At 37.0% G+C, this 17,960-nt stretch overlaps 1 protein-coding gene across 2 annotated transcripts in view; it reads right to left on the reverse strand.

The window, feature by feature from the left end:
* Positions 1–17,960, reverse strand: part of ZNF215 (zinc finger protein 215) — a 30,055-nt gene that overhangs the window by 6,731 nt on the left and 5,364 nt on the right. The window contains exons 2-5 of one of the 2 annotated variants that reach the window (XM_019456162.2): positions 13,244–13,814; positions 5,818–5,903; positions 4,295–4,427; positions 3,854–3,949 (exon numbers count right to left, since the gene is read on the reverse strand). In XM_019456162.2, the coding sequence (XP_019311707.2) occupies positions 3,854–3,949; positions 4,295–4,427; positions 5,818–5,903; positions 13,244–13,643 (715 nt within the window). In that variant the 5' untranslated portion in view covers positions 13,644–13,814. The remainder of the gene's footprint in view (positions 1–3,853; positions 3,950–4,294; positions 4,428–5,817; positions 5,904–13,243; positions 13,815–17,960) is intronic. The other variant, XM_019456161.2, reaches the window with a different exon arrangement.

Here is a 17,960-nt window from a genome sequence, read left to right on the forward strand (position 1 = left end):
TCACAAAACTGTGAGAATTAATAAAATGATTGCTGTTTAAAGTCAGTAAGTTTGGAGGTAAGTTTTTAGAAACAATAAGTAACTGAAACAGTTAACTGTTCCAGTAGCATTTACTGAATGGCAAAATTCCTAAATGTATTTCTCTAAGCAAGTTTGTGATGTTCGCCTCATATTTCTATAACTCATTTTTCATATAACTCTATTATTCCCATTTTTAAAATAACTTTCATGTATTTTGTTATTTTCAAATCACTTAGTTCTAGCACATAGGAAAATTACCAATATTTTTATTTTACATCTAGCCACCTTATAAAACTCTTTAACAGATATAGTAGTTTTGACAATGAGTTTCTTGGATTTCTAGGTAGAAAGTTACCATTTACAAATAATAGCCTTTTTTCCCTCTTTTCTACTAGTTAAATTTCTCGTTTTTTGGTCTTTTTGTTCATTAGTTACATATTTCAGGTCAACATTCAACAGGTTGAAGCAGTGGCTGCTAACTTCCAAGAGAAAGAAGTGGAGTCCTATTACAGGCTAGACCCATAACTGGCAATGTCACTTCTGCAGCATTTGATTGATTAAATAGCTCAGTGCCAGCTGAGATTCAAAGGGAAGAGAAACAGTCGGCATTTTTTTTTTTTTTTGGTTTAATTGAAGTATAGGTGACACACAATGTTACATTAGTTTCATGTGTCCAAAGTCTACGTCTTGATGAAGAGAGCGACAAAGATTCCGTAGCCACGGAAGATAATATAGATTTAATTAATATAGATTTAAATTAATATGATTTAATATAGATTTAAATCACTATAATCCATTAACGGTTTTGGAAAATAAATGACATTTACAGAGGCAAATTCCAGATTGACTGAAGTATTATATTTAAATGATGAAATAGATGAAGTCAGAATAAAATCAGGAAATGTGTTTCTAATTTGGGGATGGAAAAATTCTTATGCATAAAACTAACAGATATAAAGCACTGGGGGAAAGATATGTGATAACATAAATTTTAAAAATATGTATGGCAGACACCATAAATAAAATAATAAAAAACCTGCAAGATCTCATTTGTTGTAACTATGATCAATAGTGAGAATTTACATAAATTTTATTATATATTATTAAAAACCTCTAAATTCTTAATAGATAATGGACATAAAACCATTTGCTGAATCACAAGTGACCAAAACAAATAAAATAATTTTCAGCTTTTTCATAATCCAATACACATCTATCTATCCATTTTTTTCCCCTTTTGTCCTATATATGTGCAAAAGCTTGAGATATAAAGGTAGGGCAAAAAGGGACATGGTCCCTACCCTCGAGGAACATAAAGCCTAATGTGGGAGACAATGACCTATACAGATACAAGTAAAATATAATTGTGACAAATGATAAAAAGAGAAGATTATGGTGCTATGGGAGTATATAACAGAAAAAACTAACTAGTAGAAAATGTGAAACTATCTGAGATCTGAGAGAAGACTAGGAGTCAACTAGGCAAAGAACAGGAGAATGAGATGAGAGATGATGATGGACTACATGGACTACAGTAGTGGCACTACGTATGGAGAGAAGTGGAGACATTCAAGGGACATTTAGAAAGATACACACACACACACACACACACCCAAGTACTAGACAGGTGAAGGAAGGAGAGGTTGTGTCAGGGATAATACTCTATACTTGTGTAACAGGATGAATGGCAGTGCTGTTTACTCAGGGAATAGAAAAAGACTGGAAAGGAAAAGTTATGACTTTGGTTTTATGGAACTGAAGTTATCTTTACGACAGCCAAGAGAAATGTCATGTCCTTCAGAAAAGAAGCCTGGGCTGGGGATACAAATTTGTAAGTCACCTATACATGTGTGGTAAGTGAAGGTGCAGTTGTGGATGTGATAACCTCAGGAAGAAAATACAGAGTAAGAAAACAAGACAAAATGAGACCAAATCTTGAGAAACGCAGGAATTTATTAGAGAGCTAGAGAAAGATTAGTCTGCAATAGGCAGAGAGAGAATAATCAGAAAGAGAGGAGGAATATCAGAAGTATTCCAAGAACCTACGAGTGTTTTAAGAAAGAAGAGCAGATAATACTGTCACTTGCTTTGGAGAAGTCAGTGAAACAAGGAACGAAAACATATCCACTGGATTTAGCTACAAAAAAAGTCATCTATGACCTCAGTAAGAACTGTTTCAGATGGATATTTGGAATAAGAGACAAGTGAAATGGACCGAGGACTAAAAGGTGAGGAAATGAGAAAAGTATAAAATATCTTGAGAAGTTTGGCTATAAAGAGGTGAGTGATAGAGAGGTTGACAGAACAATTTTTTTAAATCAGTAATGACCTAAAAATGTTAAAAAGCTAAATGGAGAGGAGTGCCTGGGTGGCTCAGTCGGTGAGCATGTGACTCTTGATTTCACCTCAGGTCATAATCCCAAGGTCTTGAGATATCCCAAGATATCCACGTTGCCCCTGTGCTGAGCATGGAGCCTGCCTGAGATTCTTTCTCTCCCCAACTCCTGTGTGCTCTCTAAAATAAAAATTTTTTAAATTAAAAAAAACAAACATAAAAATAAATTTAAAAAAAAGCTAATAGGAGGACTAGCTAATGAGAGGCAGAAATGGTGAAAATATAAGTGAAAGAAGACAGGGAGAAATGGAGTCCAAAGGAAAATGGCAGGGGGGATAGGCAAGGGAATTTACCTTAGAAAGGATGAAATTGAGTAATCTGCGTATCAAATTAATAAAGATTTCAGGTAAACAATAGCGTGCTAGGGTGCTAATAGATAATTAGTGAGTATGATTGGTATAACCTTTCTCTAGACAATATGGCACAAAGTAACAAGACCTTTAAATATATTCATGTCCTTTGATGCTGAAGTTTCTCTTCTAATAAGGCATATCCTATGGAACTTATCAGACACGCCTGAAAACTGGGCAACAACCTGAATGTCCAATGGCTGGGGGGAATGGTTAAATATATTATGATACTTGTATGTGATGGACCATTACATGTGAAGCCCCATTTCCACAGACTAGTGATAACACGTAATTGCCCTTGGTATCATATTAGGTGAGAAGAACAGAATAGAAAACAACATATTCCTGATGATCCCATTTTGGAAAAAAAGAAATCTTCATAAGCCACAGAGACACATCATTGCAAAGAAAAAAGCCTAATAAATAAAAAAAAATGTTAATATTGCATAGCTCGGGGTAATGAGGTCATGGGTGAGTTCTATTCTTCATACTTTTCTATATATACTAAAATTTATCATAAGCACACAATAATTGATAATCTCCCACAAATACAATGTTAATAAGAATAAAGAGATTATGATGAAGGTAGAAAGTTAGGGCACAAGAAGTTCTATAGTAAAAGAAGGAAAACTGGAAGATTACTAAAGTCACTCTTGCATAAAGCAGAGCTTTGTTTTCTTTGAAAGAATACTACTTAATGTTAGGTTGTCTAATGTTTGTTAGCACTTCCCATGCTCCAGGAACTGCTCTAAGTGTGCCACACATATCAACTCATGTAGTCCTCACAGGAACGTGGAGATAAATACTGTTATTAACTCAGTGTTACAGATGAGGAAACTGGCAGATGGGTTGCTCCAGGCCACAGAGCTTTAAGTTAAGTGTCTGCATTCCTCACCTGCAACATTCCTCCAATTACCCACTTATGAAATCGAATATGTGAATGAAAAGCAATGATGACTTTTTTCCTTCAAAGCTTCTGCGGTTTTATCATCACCTCCCCAACTCTTAACTCAAAGGCTGTTAACCTCACCGTGTGTTTAACAAACAGAAGATTCTTACAAATGCCTCATATCTGCCTGGTTCTCACCAAAAAAAGATGTGCTTGGGATTTCTTGCTCTATTATCCATCTTCTGTCCTTACTTTCCAACTCAGAGAGCTCAACTGGTTTGGAAAATACATGTTCTTTTCATGGGGAACATGAAAAAACAACAAACAAACAAACAAACAAACAAACAAACATGACACTTCCGACATTTTTATAGGGAAAAGAATTCCATCCCTATGTAGTAGTCTAAGAGCTGCTGAAAGATAAGGCCAGGGGTCACCACAGACTTGTGTATTTCTAGCTCTATATTAGAAAAGACTCTCCCTCAGATACAGCAGGAAAATCTGCTATTGTGCCCAGAGGACATTAGGAAACCTGAACCCAAACCCAAGTGTCCCTACCTACTGTAGTAGTCCTATAGCTTTTTAGCAGCAGATAAAGAAACTACTGATGGGCAGCATAGGTAAACACATAGAAGTCACCTTGATGCAATGAATTCAGGTTCCTATAGTTCTCCAGCATCACGTCCCTGTACAGGTTCTTTACAGCAGGGTCCAGTTGTCCCCACTCTTCCTTGCTGAATTCCACAATCACATCTTTGAATGATATTGGTTCCTAAAATATTAAGTTTCTTTTTAATCAAAGGTCAGCCCCAAAAATATTACTAGAGAAGAAATGAATTTGGAAAGAATAGCGTAGGTGCCTAGAATATGTAAGAAATTGATGAAAATGTTTGGGGTTCTAAGTTTTGACAAACAGGTTATATTAGAGGCCTATCAACTTGGTACTTGCAAAAGGAAAATCAAGAGAAGTTTTAACCTGAAATTAACTTTCATTTTGGTTGAGGAGAAAAAGACAGTTGGAATAACTATGGAACAAAAAATTACTAAAGAGTAAAAATACTTGACATAAAAGGAATTCAGAAGAGAAAGAAAGAGTTTCAGATAGATTGACAGGAATTGTAATGAAGACGGAGGCTCTGCTAGCAGAAAAGTTAGGGCATTTCCTCTCGAGAAATATAGCCTGCTAACTCCTTACCATTCAGGTCACCCAGCCCAGCCCTTTCCTGATTACCCAAAGTAGCCACCCTCCTAGTCAGTGTCTACTGCATTATGCTTCTTTCTTTTCTTTGTAATTACTACTATCTGCAATTATCTTATTTGCTTGTGTTTGCCTGTCTACCTCTACTGTCATTTCTGCAAAGGCAGGGATCTCCTTTCGTTTACTATCACATAACCAGCCCTTGGACAAGTGGCATGTTAGACACTGTATCAATATTTGTTACAAGGGCCTTCACACCATCAACTGCTGCATTTCCCTCTTCAGCATTCTCAACCTTGTCATGACGGGCACATTTAATCACAATGAGATACACAAATCTTTTCCTTTCCTCTACCTCAAAGCCAGATGTCTCTAAGATATCAGAGGACCTTGTGAGTAAATTATCTAGGTTAGTTTTGCCTACTTCCTCATGTTTTTTCCTCAACCCTCCGCAACCTGGTTTCTATTCCCATGCCTGGTACCTCCGTGATGGTAAGTGAACGGGCACTACTCAAGCTGAATTTTCCTGAAATTTTAAAGGATTTATCCTTGAAATTTTCTCATCCTTGGCTTTCACTGACATCATATCTTCTTGGTTTTTCTCTACCACTCTGGTTCTTTCATTTCAGCATCGTCTGAGGTTTCTTCTGCTCCTGCCTATTAAATGACATTACTCAGCATTCTGCCCTTGGCTCCCTTCACTTTCAATTCTAAACATTCTCTGGGTAGGCTCTATTTCTCTGGTTTAAATTATCATCTACAATCCTGAGGGAACACATGCACAGAAAAATACAAAGATTCAATATTTTCCGAAGAGTGTATCACCAACGGAAATAAAATAGATCCAATGTCCTATGGAAGAAGTAATAGTCTTATATCCTTAGATGGACCTATGTTTGGCAAAAGTTCAAAAACCAAAAAGAAAATGCAGGTCATTTCAGTAGAGAGCAGAATTTTAATTCACCTGGGAATTGCTAGTCTGTGAGTCAGCTTCCATTTTCTCCTTGATGCTCCCCTTCTGGAGCGGGACAGAATCCTTGCAGGGTGTCTCTGAGGAAGATGAAGGAAAACATTATGGAGACAGATTTCCCCCGGAGAAACATTTATTGATTTACAGTAGTTTTAACATGCTATTCATAAAAATCATCTTTAAAACTTTGGAAAAATAATGACATCAGGCACTATAAGCAATCAGAATCTCTAAAGGTAAGAGCTCAGATGTTATATTTTTTATTTTTTTATTTAAAAAAAATTTTTTAACGTTTGTTTTGAGATTGAGTGCTAGTTGGGGAGGGGCAGAGAGAGAGGAAGACTGTAGAATTCAAAGCAGGCTCTATGCTGTCAGCGCAAAGCCTGACATGGGGCACGAACCCATGAACCGCAAGATCCTGACCTGAGCCAAAGTCAGATTCTCAACCAACTGAGCCACCCAGGTGCCCCTATTTTTTATTTTTTAAATGTAGTTTATTTTTTAAAGTTTATTTACTTTTTTAAGAGAGATAGAAAATGAGCAGGGAGGGGCAGAAAGCAAGGGAGAAAGAGAATCCCAAGCAGGATCTGTACTGTCAGCATGGAGCCTAATGCAGGGCTTAATTTCACAAACTGTGAGATCATGACCTGAGCCAAAATCAAAAACCAGATGCTTAACTGACTGAGCCACCCAGGCACCCCTAAAATTATTTTTTAATGAAAAAATTTGACAGGTAATCCAGTCCTGGGGATCCCAAGGGCTGCTGACAGGCTCTGAAGACATCTCTGGGTACTTGGAGGATAGTAGGTGTGAACTCTCAACTATTTGTCTTCCATTTGACCTGTGGAGACTAGTGTGGACAGTTGTAAATAAATGCCTTATGGCGTTAGCTATAAAATCTTAAAAAAAAAAAAAAAGTCACATATAAGTAGACTCGTGCAGTTCAAACCTGTGCTGTTCAAGGGTCAACTGCATAAGAACAGATCAACTGACAGTAAAGATAGTTTTACTTCTTTTCCAATTAGGATGCCTTTTATTCCTTTTTCTGGTTTAGTTGCACTGGCTAGTACCTCCAGTATAATGTTGAAAAGAACTGGCAAGGGTGGGCATCCTTGTCTTGTTCCTTATCCCAGGGCAAAGCTTTAAGTCTTTAACCATTAAGTGTGATGTTTGCTGTAGTTTTCCACAGATGTCCTTTATCAGGTAGAAGAATTCCCTTCTATTCCGAGTCTGTTGAATACTTTTATCATGAAAAGGCATTGGATTTTGTCAAATGCTTTTTCTGTGTCGAGATGATCTAGTGAGTTTTCCTCTTAATTCTATTGTGGTTTTTTTGTTTCAGAATTTAAAGATTCATCAGTTACATATAACACCCAGTGCTCATCACAAGTGCCCTCCTTAATGCCCATCACCCATTTAGCCCATCCCTCCACCCACTGCCCCTCCAGCAGCTCTCAGTTTGTTCTCTATAGTTAAGATCTCTTATGGTTTGCCTCCTTCTGTTTTTACCTTGTTTTCCTCCCCTTCCCTTATGTTCATCTGTTTTGTTTCTTAAATTCCACATGAGTGACATTATATGGTATTTGTCTTTCTCTTATTTCACTTAGCACAATACACTCTATTTCCATTCACATTGTTGCAAATGGCAAGATTTCATTCTTTTTGATAGCCGAGTAATACTGTATTGTGTATATAGGTGTGTGTGTGTATGTATGTATTTATAGAAGTAATGTATAAGTATATATGTATATAAATATATACACACAATACATATACCACCTCTTCTTTAGCCATTCATCAGACCATGGACATTTGGGCTCTTTCCATTTGTCTATTGCTGATTGTGCTGCTATAAACATTGGGCTGCATGTGCACCTTCGAATCAGCATTTTTATATCCTTTGGATAAATACTTAATAGTGCAATTGCTTCCCCTTAATTCTGTATGGTGTATAGTGTTGATTTTCACATGTTGAACTATCCTATATTCCTGGGATAAATAACACTTGGTCATGGTGTATAGTCTTCTTAATATGATGCTGGGTTTGCTTTGCTAGTTTTGTGATAGCTTTGTCTGTCTTTGGCATCAAGTTAAACTCATCATAGAATAAGGTAGGAAGTATTCCTTCCTCCCCTATTTTTTTAAAAAGTGTGAGAAACGGGTTCTGTGCTGACAGGTCAGAGCCTGGAGCCTGCTTCAGATTCTCTCTCTCTCTCTCTCTCTCTCTCTCTCTCTCTCTCTCTCTCCCTCCCTCCCTCCCTCCCTCCCTCTCTCTGTCTCTCTCTCTCTGCCCCGCCCCCACTTGCACTCAGTCTCTGTCTCAAAAATAAACAAACATTAAAAAAAAATTTTTTTTAAGTGTGAGAAAGATTGGTGTTAATTCCTTAAATTTTTGATAGAATTCACCAGTGAAGCCATCTAGTCCTTGTGTTTTCTTTGTTGAAATTTTTTTGATTACTGATTCTATCTTTTCTGTTGTTAAAGAGGAGTTCAGATTTTCTATTTCTTCTTGAATCAGTTTTAGCAGTTTGTGTGTTTTTGGAATTTTTCTACTTAATCTAAATTAATTTTTTGGTATATAATTGTTCATAGTATTCTCTTATAATCCTTTTGATTTATGCAAGGTCAGTAGAGATGTGCCTACTTTTATTCCTGATTTTAGTTATCTCATTCTTCATACTTTTCTTGTGTAGCTAAGCCTTTGTCAATTTTGCTATTCTTTTCAAATGACCCACTTATGGTTTCATTGGTTCTATTGTTTTTCTGTTCTCTAGTTCATTTATCTCTTTTTAATCTTTCTTATTTTAATTTCTACATACTTGTGAATTTTCCAGATATCCTTCTGTTACGGATTTCTAATTCCATCCTACTGTGGTCAGAAAAGATACTTTGTAGGATTTAAATGTTTCTATTAATTGTGACTTGTTTTGGCCTAACATGTGTTCTATCTTGGAGAATGTTCCATGTGGACTTGAGAAGAATGTACATACTGCCACTATTGGGTAGAGTGCTACTTTAGTTTATAGCATTGTTCAAGTCTTCTATTTCCTTTTTTATCTTTTTTCTAGTTGTTCTATCCACTAACGAAAGTGGGGTGCTAAAGTCTCCAACTAGTATTCTTGATCTCTTTCTCCCTTCCTTTCTGTCAGTTTTTGCTTCATATATTTGAGGGCCTGATTGTTGCAGTTCTTGCTCACTTAATTACTTTTTTTGAACTGATTTGTAAAGTCTATATTCTTTGTTGTGTGTGCCCACTTAAGTCTGTTCCCTTAGCTTAGTGGTCAGCTAGTGATTCCACATAGATTTCCTTAAATACCTGGAACCAAACCAAACCAAACAAAAACCCATTTCCTAGTCTTTGCAGATGTGCTGCATGTGTTGAGGCATGCCTTCACCACTTAGCCAGATAATTTTTTTCAACTTTACCTTCACCTTTAGTTCCTGCTTATGCAAAGCCTGAAGGCCAGTCAGAGGTGAGAGTTAAGGCCATATCAGGTGTTTCTGAACATGTGCCCAGCCTTCTAAATCTCTAGGGATACACAGAAACTTTTCAAATCCTTTATTCCCCAAAGCATCTCATACCCCAGCTTTCCCATTAAATGCTTTGACAAATGACCCCTAGGTGGCCACCTCAGCCCCGGGACAGTTCTGAGTCAGATAAAATAAGGGCAATAAAATAAGGGCAATTGGGTGGGTTCTTCAGAGAGCCAAGACAGAAACTAAAAACCTTTCTCAGTCCTCTATTACCCAGCAACCTCTCCTTTCCTTCTCAATTAAACTTCAAGAATTTTCTAGGGGCACCTGGGTGGCTCAGTTGGTTGAGCAATTGACCGGCTCAGGTCACGATCTTGTGGTTTGTGAGTTCAAGCTCTAAGCTGGACTCTGTGCTGAAATCCTTGAGCCTGCTTTGGATTCTGTGTCTCTGTCTCTCTCTGCCCCTTCCACACTCATGCTCTGTCTCTCTCTCTCTCTCAAAAATAAATGAACATTAAAAAAGATTTAAAAAGAAAGAATTGCCTATAGTCATTTTGACATTCATACTTTATCCATCCATTCTTTTTTTTTTTTTTTTTGGTGGGGGTGGGGGGGGGGCATGTGATAGGGAGAATAACAGATTGCAGAGTATGTACTGTGACAACAGAATGGAGGGTAAGAGAAGGCAGTTGGAAAGGACATGGCTCAGGGGAGCCTGAGTGGCTCCGTCCGTTGAGCGTCTGACTTCAGCCCGGGTCATGGTTTTGCGGTTCGTGCGTTCGAGCCCTGTGTTGGGCTTTGTGCTGACAGTGTGAAGCCTGCTTTGGATTCTCTGCCTCCCTTTCTCTCTGACCCTCCTTTGCTTATGCACACTCTGTCTCAAAAATAAATATTTAAAAAAAATAAAAATAAAAAAAGGGACATGACTCTCCACTGACAGCTTTCAAGATGGGGGTAGAAAATCATGAGGCCCAGAAAGGAATGCAGTCCTACCAATGCCTTGATTTTAGCCCAGGGAGACCCATGTTATTAGACGACTCATCTATAGACCTGTAGGATAATACATTCGCATTGTTTTAAGTCACTAAGTTGGTAGTCGTTTGTTATGGCAGTAGTAGAAAACTAATAAAACTAACTACAAATAAGTACCACCTCAACTCCTTCTCTGAAACTGTTCTAAAGCTTAACAATAACTTCATAATCAACAATTTCAGTAAATTACTTTCAACACTCACTTAAAAATTTTTTTTTAATGTTTATTTTTATTTTTGAGGGACAGAGAGAGACAGCATGAGTGGCAGAGGGGCAGAGAAGGAGAGAGACCCAGAATATAAAGTAGGCTCCAGGCTCTGAGCTGTCAGCACAGAGCCTGACGGGGGGCTCAAACTCACGAGCTGTGAGATCATGATCTGAGCCGAAGTCAGACGCTCAACTGACTGAGCCACCCACGTGCCCCTCAAAACTCATCTTAATAGGACTTTTTTGCTGCACCATTATTAACACTCACTTCCTGAAGATTTCTCCTTTCTTAGCTCAAGATACTAATATTTCCTGGTTCTCTGATGTCCTAGATTACTGTTTTCTAGCCTGCTTACCTGGCTTTTCTTCTTCTGTTTAATCCATTATTTCTTTTTCAAATAAGGACTACTGGATACCAACAATAATGACATCATCACTGTCCCCACTCAATAATTCTTTATCAAATATCTAATCAATTACCTCATGACTTATAAGGTCCACACATTCATATGACTGGTTATACATCTTTTACATTTCTTTTAATTTCTAAATCCCTCTTCCATACCCCTACTTCTCCCTTAAAATTATTTTGTTCTAGAAACTAGATTGCCTTGTAGTTTCTCAGAGTTTAGATTTTACTAATGGCATTCCCATGCTATAATTTAAAATGTTCCCCTCTCCTTTGTATTTCCTGTAATGGGTAGTTAGATCTATGGTAACTCTTAAATATTGATGTTCCCCAAGGAAATGTATTTCTCCTACTTCAATTCATACCTGTAAGTTTCCAAATCTTCTCTTTCTGAACACCAAAGCCACACTGTTAACTATGTGTTAGTTTATTCATTGTGTATGGCCCATAGAGACCTCAAATTCAACATGCCACATAATTACTGTATAAATCCCCTCCCATAAAATCTGCTACTTATGCTCCATTCATGTAAGGCTGAGCACGGACATTTACATCAAATCTTATCTCATTCACCCCTTATATTCAGCCCATAATTCCTTTAGGTTCAAACTCCTGTTTTCCCAATGCTCCCTCATTCTTTTCTTTTTTTTTTTTTTTTAATGTTTATTTATTTTTGAGAGAGAAAGAGCGTGAGTGAGGGAGGGGCAGAGAGTGAGGGAGACACAGAATCTGAAGCAGGATCCAGGCCCCGAGCTGTCAGCACAGAGCCTGATAAGGGGCTCGAACTCACGAACCATGAGGTCATGACCTGAGCCGGAGTCGGACGCTTAACCAACTGAGCCACCCATGTGCCCCTCAATGCTCCCTCATTCTTTAACACTTCATCTATCTTAACAGATTTTCCAGTTTTCAGAGCCCTCCTGTCCTTTACAGAAAAAGTTTATCAACATCTTGTTTAAAGATCCAGATAGCAAATATTTTGGGTTTTGCAGGCAATAGTTTCTCTGCTATACCTAATCAACCCTGGTCATAGTATGAAAACAACTGTGGCCAAAATGTAAATAAGTGGGCGTGGCTGTGTTCCAAAAAAACTACCTCCAAAAATATTGGCCTTTGGGCCATAGTCTGCCAACCACTCCCTCAATACTGATATCAAAATTTTTAAGTTTATTTATTTTGAGAGAGAGAGAGAGAGGAAATTCCAAGCAGGCTCCATACTCTCAATGTGAAGCCTGACGCCAAGCTTGATCCCACAAACAGTGAGATCATAACCTGAGCCGAAATCAAGAGCTGGATGCTTAAACAACCGAGCCACCCAGGCGCCTGGATATCAAAATATTTTAAAAGGCAAATCAAATCGATTTCCCTACCCAATCTGTGAGATCTCATTCTCTAAAAGCCAGGTAAGCAGGCTAGAAAGCTTTCTATTTCCCACAGAATAAAATCCATGCCTCCTGATAAAGTCCTTCATGATCTGGCCCTTGATACCCTCTAGCTTCAGAAAAAAGGAATTTCTTTTCAAATGGAAAGACTCCATTACTTTTCTTTTTAAGGTTCATTTTTTTTTTTCTTTTTAATTGAGGTATAATTGACACATAATGTCATACAGTTGACCCTTGAACAACACAGGGCACCAACCTCCTGAGCAGTTGGAAATCTGTGTATAACTTTTAATTCTCCCAAATTTTAACTACTAACAGCTTACCACTGACAGAGCCATAACAATCAGCACTGTAACGCATATTTTATGAATGTATTACATTCTGTATTCCTATAATAAAGTAAGCTAGAGAAAAAAATGTTCAAAAAATCATAAGAAAAAATACATTTACAATCCTGTCTGTATTTATTAAAAAATAATTCATGTATAATTGGACCCACACAGTTCAAACCCATGTTGTTCAAGGGTCAACTGTATTAGCTTCAGGTATACAACATCATGATTCAATTATATATATTGCAAAATGATCATAAGAAGTCAAGTTAACATCAGTCACCATATATAAATTTTTTTTCTTATAATGAGAACTCTTAAGATCTAATCTCTTAACAACTTCCAAATATGCAATACAGTATCACCAACTATAGTCACTATGCTGTACATTATATCCCCATGACTTATTTATTTTGTACTTGGGAGTTATATTTTATACCTTGTGACCCTCCACCCACTTGGCCCATACCCCACCTCTGGCAACCACCAATCTGTTCTCTTTATCTATGAGCTAATTTTCCTTTTTCTTTTTTAGATTCCAAATAAGGGTCAACTATTCTACCACCAACTCTTTACATTCTTACCTTCATCTTTAAGCATTCCAATCACATCCTCTATGAGGGTCACCACTTCCTTGCTGTTCTTTGGATGTTGTAAATTCACCCAAGTCCTAATGTCTTCAGGGAGAATTGTCAGAAATTGTTCCAGCACCAACAGCTCTAGGATCTGTTGCTTTGTATGAACTTCTGGTTTCAGCCACTGAAGACAGAGCTTCCAGAGTTGGCACAGGGCTTCATGAGGCCCAGACACATCCAAATACTGGAAATGTCTGAACTTTTGACGAGAGGCCTCAGAGTCACATGTTTCCATGACTGGGATGGATTCCTGCTGCCAAGACACATGTGCTTTCAGGGCCTCACTTTGTTCATGTAGAGTCAGGCTTTGAGGTTTTGAGATAGCCATCAACTTGTTCAGAGGCTGCATCTTCCCAGACAGAACTCCCACTATAGTTCCAATTTGTTTTACTGGAGGATTCTAATAATACTTGGGTGAAGCACATGTGTACTATATATATGTAATGTGATTTGAACCAAGTTCTATCTCAATAAGAGAAAAGTTCCAGGAGCTTCAGATACAAAGCCAACATTCTGGTACCTGAGGAAATGAAAAAAAGATACCAATATGACCTATATTTAACGAACATGTTTTAGCATATTGCCAAAAGATAAAATACAAGTAATATTCTTAAAATTGTCCAATAAGATAAATATTATGGATTATACTTCCATTCTTGTTTCTTTCTTATAACGAGAAAATATGCTGTCCCTTCCCAATCACCCACCAAAAAGAAAATAAACACAGACATCACACAAAAAGTGATAAATGAAATAGTCCTTTAAAAAAAAAAAAACCTCACAATTTAATTGCAATTAGGTTTCTCCTGTATCAGGTGACAACACATTTTTGCTTTAAAATTAAGCAAAACAAATATTCAGAAGGATATTTAGGTTATTAAGGCTTTATACTAGAAAAGCCTAAAAAATCTCTTTCTAAATTCTCAATAAATATCAGTAAGGTTATATACAATGAGTAGAACAGAACACACCACTAGAACTTAAGAAATAATTATTTTAAAAAATAAGAGAATAGCGGTGCCTGGGTGGCTCAGTTGGTTAAGAGTCCGACTTCGGCTCAGGTCATGATCTCATGGTTTGTGGGTTCGAGCCCCACATCAGGCTCCGTGCTGACAGCTCAAACCCTGGAGCCTACTTCAGATTCTGTGTCTCCTTCTCTCTGCCCCTCCCCCACTCCTGCTCTCTCTCAATCTTTCAAAAAAAAATTAATTAATTTAAAAAAAAGGAGAATAAATAGGAGTCATTCATTGTTGGGGGTAAATCAAAAAGTACATTCCAATGATACAAAAAACAGACACACAGATCAATGGATAGAGAGCCAAGGAACAAATCTACACCTCTATGTTCAATTCACCTATGAGAAAGCAGGCAAGAATACACAATGGGGAAAGGATAGTCTTTTCAATAAATGGTGTTGGAAAACTGGACAGCTACATGCAAAAGAATGAAACTGGACAACTTTCTTACATCATATAAAAAAATAAACTCAACATGGATTAAAGATCTAAATATGAGACCTGAAGCCATAAAACTCCCAAAAGAAACATAGGTAGTTAATCTTTTGGACATCAGCCTTAGCAATGTGTTTATGAATATGTCTCCTTAGGCAAGAGAAACAAAAACAAAAATAAGCTACTGGGACTATAACAAAATAAAAAAGCTTTTGTACAGTAAAGGAAACCATCAACAAAATAAAAAAGCAACCTACTGAATGAGAGAACATATTTGAAAATGACATCACTGATAAAGGGTTAATATCCAAAATATATAAAGAAATTATACAATTCAACATACACATATACACACAAACACACAAATAATTCAATTAAAAAATAGGCAGAGAACCTAAACAGACATTTTCCCAGAAAAGATACACAGATGGCCAACAGGTACATGAAAAGATGCTCATCAGGAAATGCAAATTAAAACCACAAGGGGGTATCATTTCACACCTGTCAGAAAATGGCTAATATCAAAAAAACAAGAAATAACAAGTGTTGGTATGAATGTAGAGAAAAGGGAACCTTACGCATTGTTGGTGGGAATGTCAATTGGTGCAATCACTGTGGAAAACAGTAAGAAGTTTCCTCAAAAAATTAAAAATAGAAATACCATATGATCCAGTAATTTCACTACTGGGTATTTAGCCAAAGAAAATGAAAACATTAATTTGAAAAGATATATGCACCCGTATGTTTACCGAATTATTTACAATACCCAAGATATGGAAGCAACCCAAGTGTCCATCCAGAGATGAATGGATAAAGAAGATGTAGTGTGTGTGTGTACATACGTGTGTATGTGTATATATATGTATATACACATACACATATATATAAATGGAATATTACTTAGCCATAAAAGGAGGTGATTTTGCTATTTGCAACAACATGGATGGATCTAGAGGGTATTATGCTAAGTGAAATAAGTCAAACAAAAATGAATTCCTCATGACTTCACTTATATGTGGAATCTAAAAACCAAAACAAATGAACAAATAAACAAATCAAACAGACTCTTCAATATAGAGAACTGGTGGTTGCCAGAGTGGAGGTGGGTGGTGGGGGGGTGGTGGGGATCAGCAAAATAAAGGGGATTAGGAAGTACAAACTTCCATTTTGAAATAAATAAGTCACGGAGATGGAAAGTACAGCACAGGGAATATAGGCAATAATATTGTAATAACGTATGGTGACAAACAGTGTCTACACTTATTGTAGTGAGCATTTTAAGTACTATATGGAACTGTGGAATCAATAGTTATCTACCTGAAACTAATACAACATTGTAGGCCAATTTTACTTCAATTAAAAAAAGAGTGCATTCCCAGACTAAAATGATTAGAAGTTTTCATTTGTTAGGACTCGTTATCGGCCAGTCTGCAATGCCCACCAGGGAAGTAATAGGCTCAGCTAAGCATTTAGACTCACATGACTACCATGGGCCATATTTGGCACTAGTTGTTCAGAAGGTCTCTGGACAGAAAACACAGCTTGCTAGCTGAGTAACTGGCATTGTTCTTCAGTGGGAGTCCTCACAGAGTATAGCTCAAGTCAAGAGATCTACATAGGTTGTGCAGAAAGCACATTGACTTAAAGCCTTCCCACAAGAGCCAGAGTCTTTTTTAACAACTCTGAGCACAGCACTCAGGGTTCCCCAAAGAACTTCCCCCATTAGGAGAATCATCACATTCAGGGAAGTTCAGATACAGCTTTCTACCTGATTTACAATTCTCCCAGTCTGAAAGCAATTGAACTTTCAGGGTTCATTTTTTTTTTTTAATATAATTTATTGTCAAATTGGTTTCCATACAACACCCAGTGCTCATCCCAACAAGTGCCCTCCTCCATGTCAGGGTTCATTTTTTACTATATACCTCTAAGCCAGTGGTTTTCAGGGGCAATTTGGTACCAGGGGAAATCTGACAATTCTGGAGACAGTTTTGGTTATCACAACTGGGGGCTCTTACTGGCATCGGGTCAGAGAAGCCCAGGGATCCTGCTAAACATCCTACAATGCGTAAGATGGTGCTCAATAACAAAGAACTATCCAGCCTAAAAGGTCACTAATTCCAAGGTAAAGAAATCCCTGCTATAGAAAATACATAGTGACAAAGAGTACATACTTTGGAGTCATACTGACAGGAGGTTAAATAGCAGCTGTACTAGTAACTACATGTATGAAATTAAGCAAATTAGTTAACCAAAACCTGAATTTTCTCAATTGTAACATGGATATAATAATATCTATCTGACTGAATTACAGTGATTAAAAGAACTCTCATCCACTTCTTGGAAGATAATAAATACTCGATACCCATTTTGTTGAGAGTTTTTATCATAAATGGATGTTGAATTTTGTCAAATGCTTTTTCTGCATCCACTGAAATGATCATATGATTTTTATCATTCATTTTCTCAATGTGATGTATCACATCGACTGATTTGCAGACATTGCAAATCATTTATCTGCTAAGAGATTAATATTCAAAGTATATCAGGAATTCATACAACTTTATAACAAAAGAAAATTAGACTTGAAAATAGGCAGAAGATTTGAATATTTTTCCAGAGAAGACATTTGAACATTTTTCCAAAGAAGACATACAGATGGCCAGCAGATACATGAAAAATGCTCAGCAGCATTAATCATCAGGTAAATGCAAATCAAAAGCACACTGAAGTATCACCCCACACATTTTGAAGGATTATTTCCAAAAAGAGAAGACATACCAAGTGTTAGTGAGGATGTGAAGAAAAGGAAACCCTTGTACATTGTTGGTGGCAGTGTCAATCGGTGAATCCACTGTGGAAGACAGTATGGACATTCCTTAAAAAATTAAAATAGAACTATTGTATGATCCAGCAATTCCATTTCTGGATATTTATTGAATAAAAATGAAAACACTAACTGGGAAAGATATATGCACCCTCATATTCATTGCAGTACTGTTTACAATAGCCAAGACATGAAAATAACCTAAGTGTCCATCAACAGATCAATGGATAATGAAATTGTGTGCATGCATGTGCATGTGTGTGAATATACATATAGGAATGTTATTCAGCCATAAAAAGAATTAAAATCTTACCATTTGAAACAAATGGATGTACCTTGAGGGCAATATGCTAAGTGAAATAAAGTCAGACAAAATACCGTATGATCT

This window comes from Panthera pardus, unplaced genomic scaffold (genome assembly GCF_024362965.1).
Source record: "Panthera pardus isolate Hobbes unplaced genomic scaffold, ASM2436296v1 HiC_scaffold_12, whole genome shotgun sequence".
In the NCBI taxonomy this organism is placed as follows: Eukaryota; Metazoa; Chordata; class Mammalia; order Carnivora; family Felidae; genus Panthera; species Panthera pardus.